Source organism: Anolis carolinensis, chromosome 1 (genome assembly GCF_035594765.1).
Source record: "Anolis carolinensis isolate JA03-04 chromosome 1, rAnoCar3.1.pri, whole genome shotgun sequence".
Classification (NCBI taxonomy): domain Eukaryota; kingdom Metazoa; phylum Chordata; class Lepidosauria; order Squamata; family Dactyloidae; genus Anolis; species Anolis carolinensis.
The window spans coordinates 140,802,032-140,812,950 of NC_085841.1; the positions used below are offsets into that span (position 1 = coordinate 140,802,032).

The 10,919-nt window shown below is 39.5% G+C and overlaps 1 protein-coding gene across 6 annotated transcripts in view; it reads left to right on the top strand.

Annotated features, from left to right (window-relative positions):
* The window catches only part of dcdc2c (doublecortin domain containing 2C), a 77,881-nt gene extending 71,406 nt beyond the window's left edge, over positions 1-6,475 (top strand). Inside the window, exons 11-12 of one of the 6 annotated variants that reach the window (XM_062983288.1) lie at positions 2,690-2,827; positions 6,043-6,475. In XM_062983288.1, the coding sequence (XP_062839358.1) occupies positions 2,690-2,827; positions 6,043-6,141 (237 nt within the window). In that variant the 3' untranslated portion in view covers positions 6,142-6,475. Of the gene's footprint in view, positions 1-2,689; positions 2,949-5,083; positions 5,998-6,042 lie in introns of those variants that run through there. The other 5 variants (XM_062983271.1, XM_062983279.1, XM_062983301.1 and 2 more) reach the window with 5 other exon arrangements.
* Positions 6,476-10,919: the final 4,444 nt, after the last annotated feature.

The following is a 10,919-nucleotide window of genomic DNA, read 5'->3' on the forward strand; positions in this document are numbered from 1 at the left end:
TCATTTCCATAGCCATCTTGTAGTAACACTTTCAGGCCTGCCTCTGGCTGCATTCGTGGTTATGCTGTTTCTCAGAATACAATTATGTGTACAATCCAATTCTTTCTGATAACCATATGCCTTTTTTTCACTGAGCTCTTCCACATATTTGGACCAGAACATTCATTTTTTTCTGTGCTCTGGTTTGCGAAATTCCTAGGACATGGTTCAATTTTTTAACATAAAACCTTTTTATTTTTTACTTTCTGGGATTTTGTGACAGTGTACTCCATAGTTGCAATCCTATGCATACTTATTGTTGAGTAAGTCCCATTAAAACATTCAGGACTTTGTTAGAAAGTAAATACACATAGGGATAAGAAGGGAAAGAATACCAATTTGCAGGCATACAAAGGAGAAATAAATGTCTTTGCATTTAAAAAAAGTAGTATAAGATTATGTCTTTAAGTATAGAGACATGGAAATATTAAGTAAAAATGTGGACAATAACGTAGGAAGGAATTAGTGTTAGATAATGAATGAGCTGTCAGTTGTAGGTTTCTGTATCATTTATTTTATTTGCCACAAGCTGGAAGGCTTATGGCAAACGGAATATGAGACTTGAACAGAACAAAGAGATGTTTCTGTTTCTAGGTTAGAGATACGAATGGAATTATGGAGAACTTTATTAAAATCGTCACTCAATTGCTCTGTTAAGAACCAGTTGAATGACAGAGATCTAGCTATACATTTCTAGCCATTCATCTATTTCTGGGTAGAATTAGATGTTAGGAATACTCCTTTGCTTCTGCCTTGTGGGTGAAAATGACAGCCCTGTGTTGAGTTCTCTTCTACCATAGCATGTAATGCATTTTACTTCATACTTGACATATTTACAGTGGTTTTCCATCTCCCTACCACCAAAACTACAGTCATAGAAGATTGGGATAAACTTTCAGTAGTAAAAGAGCAGTCTAAGCTACTCTAAGTTTCTGGTGTCAGCCTCACTACTACAAAAAGAACATCAAAGTCTGGTTTTGCTGCTACTCCTGGGCCATCAACCATTTCCCAACTAACATTACTGTGATAACAATCTTGAGTGTTAAATAGGAAAGGCCCCATCTATTCCATCATCAAGATCATTGGAAGAGAAACAGGGTGAAAAAGGATTTGTACATTTTTCTTAATTTGTATACAACAGTGTGGTTCAACTCATGGCCCACGGGCCGCATGAGGCACACCAATTCATTTTTGTTGGCCCTTGCCCTTCCTGAAAGGTCCATCAGCAATCAGAATGGTCTTTTCACGAATACGTCCAGCATGTGAAGAATTACAATATGTAATTTGTTTTCTTTCTGGAATGTCTCTGGCTCTCACATTCCTATACTAAAGTCTGATTGGCCCTCAGGTAACTAAAGGTTGGACCACACTGGTATACAGTTTAAACAAAATGACAGTTTAATACAAACTTTCTTGGACTGTTGACCTGCCTTTCTGTAGTGCTGAGTATTGGAAGGATATTGCTGTCATTACAATGTTTTCTGTGTAATGTTCTAAAGTCTTTCCCATGAACCTTAACATCTTACAGTGGAGAATATATTCAGATTGTGCACCAGAAATGACCAAACCCACCAGGAAAGGCTACTTATCATAAAAGGTTGTAAAAGGAATTCCAGATGGTGATCCCATAGAGCTATAGTTATCTATGGGCCCCCAGGTGTTTTGGCCTATAACTCCCTGAAATCCCAACCAGTTTACCAGCTGTTAGGCTTTCTGGGAGTTGAAAGCCAAAACATCTGGGGACCCACAGGTTGAGAACCATTACCATAGAAAAACACATAGCATAATTCAACACTACATTCTCGCTGACAAAACAGCAGAATTGAATTGAGGGGAAACTCTTTGCCAGCCTCCCATTTGCACCCTAGAAAACTGTTCCAGAGGACAGGGAAACCTACATTCAAATCAACTCAGGGGGCTATGTGGAATAGGGCCAGAGAAAGAAAGAAATTCTGATAATGGTATTGCAGAGCCGCATTTGTTTTAGGTAGTAGTGAACAGGGCTCCTGATTCCACATTTAACTAGCAGTGATTTTGATTGGGCTACATACTGTTTTTGAATTTGATACTGATTTAGTGTCAGAACCCAGTTTTCAGGGCCTGGATTATGGCTCCAGAAATCCAGGTCGCTGACATTCCAAACTGATAAGACACTTGCTACGCCTGACCCTGAAAGGAAACGGCTACAGAATTTGGCAGGGGGATTTCGCGGGGTTTTTATCTGGCGGGAATTGTGTCTTTGAATGAAGGGGAGGGTATATAAGGGAGCGTGAACCGACACCTGGCACTCATGGCTTTTTACATGTCAATGTTTCCTGTAGTAAAAGTTTCCAGTGATCACAGAGTAAGTCTCTTGTCTTCATTTGGGAGCGGCTACAGTGAGCTGACAGTTTAGAATTTAAAAGGCTTTTATTAATTTTAGTCAACACTGAAGCAGTTAGGTCCCATACTGTTCTGTGAAGTTAGGACACTGAATGTGAAAATAACGATTAGAAATGACAATGCTAGCAACACTTTATACTTAAGGTAAGATGTTACAGCTAATAAGTTACATTGTAGGACTAACTACCAATTGCTACAGTATTGTTACGCTTTAAAAATAATTAGATTTTGATTTAATATATAAATAACATGTAACCTGATTTTTTAGATACAAAAGAAGAGTATACAGATGAACAAGATCCAAAGAAACAGAAGGCATTGTACTCTGCACAGAATGAGCGTTTTGATGCGGATGATTATGATTGAAGGGACTATTTTGAACATCATGCCATCTGTGGTTGTAAAGGTATTATAGTGGATTGCTATTAAAAGCATATTAATGCTGTTGCACATATACCTTATAGAAAGAATGAAGACTGACTGAAGTTTGTAAACTGAGCTTATATAAAACCAAGTATATATATCCAGAGTTGCCTGGGTTTGCATTTTCATTGTGGCTTTTTATTTTCTTCCCTCTTTCTCTCATACACCTTTTCTCTTTTTTCCCTTTCCCCTTTCCCCCCTTTCCCCCTTTCCCACCTTTCTCCCCTTTCCCCCCTTTCCCCTTCCTCTTGTTCCTTCTTTTTTCCCTTTCTTTCTCTTCCCTTTTTTCTTTTTCTTTCCCGAGCTCTCCCCTTTCCTTTTTCTTTTTCTTATTTCCTTCTTACCCCTTCCTCCCTTCTTTTCTTCTCCCTTTCTTTCTTCTCCTTATTTTTCTTTCCTTTTTTCCTTTCCCCTATACACATACTACCTGTTGTTGTTGTTTATTCATTCAGTCGCTTCTGACTCTTCGTGACCTCATGGACCTGTCCACGCCAGAGCTCCCAGTCAGCCGTGGCCACCTGTAGCTCCTTCAAGGGCAAGAAGGATACCACCCATCTTGCCCTTGGTCGACCCCTCTTCTTTTTTCCTTCCATTTCCCCCAGCATCATTATCTTATCCAAGCTTTCCTGTCTTCTTATTATGTGACCAAAGTACTTCATCTTTGCCTCTAATATCCTTCCGTCGAGAGAGCAGTCAGTCATTATTTCCTGGAGGATGGACTGGTTGGATCTTCTTGCGGCCCAAGACACTCTCAGAATTTTCCTCTAACACCACAGTTCAAAAGCATCTATCTTCCTTCACTCAGCCTTCCTTATGGTCCAGTTCTCACATCCAATGCTTACTTCATTCCCTTTCTTTCCCAGACACTTCACAGAAGGCCACCACCTAGCCACAGTTAATCTGGTTTAATCCTTTTATTTCCCTCAGTTCTGGACTTGAAAGTGGTTAGTGTTTTTAGTTCATATCGCTCAATTATTTTAAGTTGGAGAATGACGGGCAGGTGTGCCAAGTTTGGTCCAGATGCATCAAGCCATGTAGGAACCTTTGTGGTACAAACCAACCAACCAGCATACATACATACATACATACATTTATATATATATAGATGACAATATATTTTTTAATATTTTAAGTATTGTGCAGTGCAAAACTGTGCATTTGTACTTAGACGTTGTATGCTGTGAGTTCAGAGGGTCATACTTTCAAGTAAGGGAGATGTTGACAAGCTGGAAAGCGTCCAGAGGAGGGCAACTAAAATGATCAAGGATCTGGAGAACAAGCCCTATGAGGAGCGGCTTAAAGAGCTGGGTATGTTTAGCCTGCAGAAGAGAAAGCTAAGAGGAGACATGATAGCCATGTAGAAATATGTGAAGGGAAGTCATAGGGAGGAGGGAGCAAGCTTGTTTTCTGTTGCCCTGCAGACTAGGATGCCGAACAATGGCTTCAAACTACAGGAAAGGAGATTCCACCTGAACATCAGGAAGAACTTCCTCACTGTGAGAGCTGTTTGGCAGTGGAACTCTCTCTCCCGGACTGTGGTGGAGGCTCCTTCTTTGGAGGCTTTTAAGCAGAGGTTGGATTGCCATCTGTCAGGGGTGCTTTGAATGCGATTTCCTGCTTCTTGGCAGGGGGTTGGACTGGATGGCCCATGAGGTCTCTTTCAACTTTACTATTCTATGATTCTAAGTGGGAACAGTATAACACAACCTTAAATCACAATCCATCATATCTTTATCTGGCTTTAGCTTATAAATTCCTAAACTATTCCGGTCTAGTTTACCTGTCTAAACACATCTTCCTTTATGTTCCGGTATGATTGTTAAGATCTTCTGGGGATGCCCTGATCTCGGTCCCTCCTCCATCGCAGGTGCGGTTGCCGGGAATGAGACACAGGGCCTTCTCAGTGGTGACCCCACAGCTGTGGAACTCTCTCCCCAGTAACATCAGAACAGCCCCCTTGATCTTAAGCTTCAAAATGAATCTTAAGACCTGGTTATTTAAGCAAACCTTTGGGGATTAATATGACCCATAAGTATGAGGGAAGAATGGTGAAGAAATTGGTTCAATGTTTACAAAGCTCAGTTGGCACTAGACTTTGATACTGTTGATACCTTTGATATGTTTTAATTGTTTGGAAGACTAATTTAATTTATATGTATATGTTTTTTTACAGTTTTATAATATTGTGTTTTATTGATATTGTTCTCTGAATCTGACATTGGGAGCTGCTCTCTTCCAGGCCGCTTTCCGGAGCTTGCTCAGCAGGCAGGATCGGCCAGGTTGAAATCGGCCCAGGTTTTGCAAGCAACCAGGATCGGCTGGCAGGAAGTCTGTCTTCTTCAGATCCCTTTGCTAAAGAAGCAAGAGCTGAGTTTTTCCTTGCTTCCCTTTGCATTCATTGTTCAGCCTGGCTGAGTTTCAGCGTTGCAATAATGCTGGTCTCAGCGGCGGGAAAGTGTTGGGACTATGAAACTTCCAAAGTCATTCCTCACTGTGATAAGTGCCTAAATCTGAATGAGAACTATGTTGAAATGTACTATTTCAGTGTGGCTTTCAACTGCATATCGTAAGTGGTTTATCCTATATTTTGTTCTTTTTTAATTCCAAAACGTCATGTACTTTCTGGATAGCCCTCGTAGTATACACTGCCCTATATCTGCTTTGAACTGGTTTATAAATCTACACTGTTAGATAATCTGGTATAAGAAGATAATCATGGAATATTGGACAATGTAGAACAGGCCTGAGACAGCAACACCTTTAATTTCTCATGGCTCAAACAAGCTTATTTAAAATCTTGTGTAAAACACTATCTTCAGACTTCATATATGAAGAATTAATGGCATTTGTGTTTAGTTTTGTGTCCCATTTCCATTATAAATGCAAATACAGGTATTCCAAAATCTGGGAAAACAATCCAAAATCCAAAACATCTTTGGTTCCAAGTATTTGAGATAAGGAATATCCACTCAGTAATTTTTCTGTTAAATTTTGTAAATTTAAATCTTTTCAAAACTTCAATTAATGTATTTTAAAAAAGAAAAACAACGATTTGAGGATTCCAGCAAGACAGACCTAAGGTACCACAATAGCATTGTTTTATTAATTAATTAATGTATGTCAGTTAAATATGTACCAGTTGTAGCTGTAAGCTAGTAACAACAAACTGTATAACATAACTTCTTGCTATTTTTTTAGGATTTCAAAGTTGCAACTCACGGGACATTGTGTTTCCTACCAGTTATATCTTCAACACAAACATCTAAAATAATATCTCCTTCTTTCCAACACAATTAGAAATGTAAACTTTAATTATTGGTTCTGTGCTTCCTATTTTATTGGCAACGATATGCTTGTTCCCCGTTAGCATTTGGTAAGGATGAAGATGTTAAATTATTTAGCAAAACTCCCACATTTAGTGGGTTTTTTTGCTATACAAGTTGTTGGTGATTAATTCTTTTTGTAATTTCCTGATGAATTATTTCTCTGTGTCAGCCTAATCAGCAGGCCTGCTGTGAAATATAATTGCACTTGCAAGAAAATTAACTTCTCATGAGAGGAATAAATTGAATAAAATGATTAAATTTGGTGGCATGAATAACATTCAAATACCCAAGTAGAATGGCATGCTGATCTTTTGCCATTATTTGATGACATTTCTACAGAACAAAATAATGTTTTTGAAACAGTCCAGTGTGTCACAACTCACAGCAGAATAGAAAAATGTTTAAAGCAAGCAATATGCTCCTGGAAAATCAAGGAACTTCACTTCAGTTGATTTTTTTTTTTTTAAAAAAAAACACCAGCCTTGCTCTGGGGTCAACAAAACACAACTCACCAAGTTCTCTCTCCGCTTCTCCCACATTTCCAAAGCCTGATAAGGAAACATATTTTCTTTTAAATGTAATTACTTAACTGGATCTAAGTATGGTAGCAGTCTGGCATTCATATCAGCAGGAGACAGACTTCTGTGCAAGTAACATGAATTATCTGTTGTTTTCTGCACAGAAAAAAGACCTTCCCCTACTCATATTTTCCATGGTGATAAGCATGGTGTTTTTCTTCTTGCCATCTTTTAACATAGTACGTTATTTTTGAACTTACAGCTGTACTTTCATGAGATGCAAATATTTGATGTAGGGCCAGCCAAATCCTAAATGAGAGCTGTCAGGCTAAAACTACAGATGTGGAACAGCTTTTGGAGCTCTTTATTTCTCAAGTGCGCTGTGAAAATGTCCTTGGTGTCTGCAGAATCAAGCAAGTTCCCCATGTTCTGTTAACTCAGTCCATAAATACGCCTAGGAGGAAGAACTACAGCTAAAGATCAACAGGAATATTTTTTTCCTTTTATGAAAAAAAGAAGATACTTGGTCGTGAGGGAACACCTCATTGATTAGAAATCCCCCATCCTCTAAATTCAGGTCTTCAGTGTTTCATTGAAGGAAAAACCCTTCATTCATATGAGTTATAACCATAAAAATAAAATGACTTGTCTAGGAGAGAATATGTCAGAGGCAGTGTGGTTTGCACATTATACTGGTAGTTTAGCCAGATGTAAATATGCTCCAGAGGATCCCCAAATCAGGCACATTAATGTTGACTATGGGGCTGTCATTTACATGACCAGGAAACACTCCAGGACAGTGCTCATTTTTCCATGTTGCTGCTACTTCTAGTTGGCCAGGAGCTCTATGATTTTTTATGAGTGCCTCGGCTGACACTAGAGTGGGATGCCCATGTGACCAGGAGGAAGGGAGTGATCCCCTTCCTTCCTAATCAGGCAGATGCTCCATTCTGGCATTGGCAGAGGAGCCCCCACAACCAGGAAGGAGGAGATATTTAGTGGATCATGTGGGCACCTTTGCTGGTTTGCTGATCATTAAGAAGGAGATGGATCACCTTTTCATGGTCATCCCATTCTGATGCCAGTAGAGATGTTCACAATGGCTAGTCATGATGGCGGTAGTGACATGGCCATGCTTCATCCCTTTTCCCTGTGCTGATGACAGCAGGGAAAGGGTTATAATGTATTTGTCCCATCTGGGCAGTGGATTGGCCAAATTGAACCCTATGCAGCTATCCAGAGTGCTGGATTCTCTGGAGTATGCCCTAACTTTGTCTGGAATGATGCAAAACCAGTCTAAAGCTAAAAACTGCAGGATACTTACTGGAAGTAGCTGAAGACAGTTCAGGGAAAGGGTAATGGGGCTGGTTTCTCTCTCAAGAGTGGATTGGGCTGAATGTGACCCAGTCTAGCTGTCCAGTCTGTCTCCTAACCATGGGTTATTCTGGAGTTTCCAGTCAACTCTGGAGTATTTCCCAACTTTGTTTGAAGCGGATTTAAACCAACAAACTCCATCATGTTCTTTAGAAGTAACTGTGCACCCTGAAAACAGCCATCCTTCTATTTGAGATGAGTCTGGGCTTGTTGACTGGTATATAGACAAGCCATATCCCCTGATTTGATGCACAACCATGTAAAAGAATTGCAGTGATGGAAAATGGGAACTGCAAGAAGTCCCATCACATAATGGAGGCTCCCACTATATAACAGGATGCTTTGAAAGGTGGCACGTTTTTCTGGCTGGAAGAAGCTGTCCTTCAGGGAATGCAACTGTTACTCAATGCTGCAATTCTAAACCATGGAATCGCAAATTAGTTTTCATAGTCGTAAATTCCCAACATAGTGGCAATCTGTATTGCCTGCAGAAAGAAGAAAAAAGAATTTGACTACTGTTTTCACCTGTACTGCTAATTCACTTCTACTTTAGGATAAAAATGGGGAGGGGGATATATTTCAAAGGCAGCCTCTTTCACCAAATGCCTAGATCAATTTTGCTTTGAACAGTTGCTCTCCCCCGCATCATCGCTTAAAACTGCTGAGTCTGAAATCTGGTGGGAGTTCTTAAAGTGGAAAAATTCTTACTTTAGCCACTTCATTTGTTTAATGCTAGAGAACCTTCTTTTCATGGGAATACTGCGGAGGTGAGAAAGTTATAATTCATGTATCCAGTGCTTTTGCTCTATCCATTACCATATTTTGAACAATAGCTTTGATATATCCTAGCATATGACGGCAGTAGAAATACAGAATTATAAAGCAGTGGAGATTCTACCACTGTTTGTTCTAAGTTCATAGAAAACTTTGAAAAGATACATAAGGGACATCCCAGAATATTGCTGAACATTCATTTCTGCACATTTCATTGTGTACTGTACACTTTTATACTGTTAAAAGGAATTTATATTAAAAGTCTTTATACATGGCTAAGCTGTGTGCTTTCTATGTATATTTGGGACCTTTTTGAATTTCCTTTAAAAAGAATATGGAAGTTTAGTTCAAACATAACAGTCTTGTTAGCTAGAGATCTGAGAAGTGTGTCTTGAGGGAAAGAATGTTGTAGGCAGGCACTTTATCTGTCAAAAAAGAAATATTAGTTGTACAAAGTAGCAATAATGTTGAGATGTACAACACTACCATGCACTGGATTAATTAAATGTGCATTTTACAGAAGCCATAAAATAACCCCCAAGTATGTTTTGTTTGTTTCATCTGGAGGTTGTTTCTGTAGCTCAGTTCTTCCAAAAGGTTTCAGCATTGTAACACAAGTTACAATGTTATCTGAAATGCATTTGAACCTCTTAAATTAAAATGTTTTCGCAGTATTAAATTGCAGTATTTATATTACAAAGTCATCACACACTAAACAAGAGTGCAAAATATTAAAATACAATAATAAAAATGAGAAGTTAAAATACTGTCATATTGGAAGAGAGAAACAGTTTTGTATATTTTCCAGATATCAGCTGTATTATTTAAGATAGGCATGGGCAAAAGCAGTAACAGTCAATTTAATATAGGGGCAGGTCTGTATGATGGTATTTTTCATGGCTAGCTCTGAAATAATGAGGCCAGACACATGAAATTGAATGAAATATGGACTGCTTTATTTGACCTAATAACGAGTTAAGATTAGAATTTGGAAAACATGCCCGAGAGGGAGGAGCAACCTGGTTGGGGTTTTAGCTGGGGCAGGTGTTTACCTGTGATGAACCTCTCCTGTTTTACCTTGTGCTAAAATATCTGACCTCAAGGGCAATGTAGTCTTATGGGCTGTTCACCCAGGATGGCTGTATTGTGGAAGGCAGATCTAGGGAACTCCTCACTGCAAGCCCCAAAACTCCAGAAGGGAGAGCATATCCCAATGCCAGCCCCCAAAGTAGGTTTCTTCCCATAAATTCAAAGATGCCATTCCCGATCCCAACCCTTGACCCAAATGGTACCAAAGTGTACCTCTGGTACTCTTCCCCCAAACCTGCCCTATCAGGCCAAAACACCTCTCATTCCATTCTGCAAATTTCCCAGGAAAAGACAGTTATCTTCTTCTGTTAGGTGTACTCCACTGACGCTAAATAATTTTAACCTCTGAAAAATTATATTCCAATGTGGGTGCAAAAAAACCAATTTGTCTTTCATAGCGTTACAAGTTTTCCTATTGAGTTTTCTGTGTGATAAATCCAAACACATTAGGAGCTCTTCTCCATATCAAACTTTGCATCATGCACAAGAAGTGACATGCACAAGAAGTGGAAAAGGGGAGAAATCACCAAAGAAGAATTCAAACGTATAGCCAACACCTGTAGGGAAAAGGTTCGCAAGGCTAAAGCGCAAAATGAGCTCAGGCTTGCCAGGGACATAAAAAACAACAAAAAAGGCTTTTTTGCTTACGTTGGTAGAAAAAGGAAGAAAAAGGAGGCGATAGGGCCATTGCAAGGAGAAGATGGGGTGATGGCGACAGGGGACAGGGAAAAGGCAGAACTACTTAATGCCTTCTTTGCCTCGGTCTTCTCAGAAAAAGAAAGCCATCTTCAACCTCAGCAACACGGAATGGACGAAGGATTGGGGGAAATCCAACCCCAAATAGGGAAACAAGTTGTCCAGGAACACTTGGCCTCTCTAAACGAATTCAAGTCCCCAGGGCCAGATCAGCTACACCCAAGAGTACTGAAGGAACTAGCGGAAGTTATTTCAGAACCACTGGCAATTATCTTCGAGAGTTCTTGGAGAACGGGAG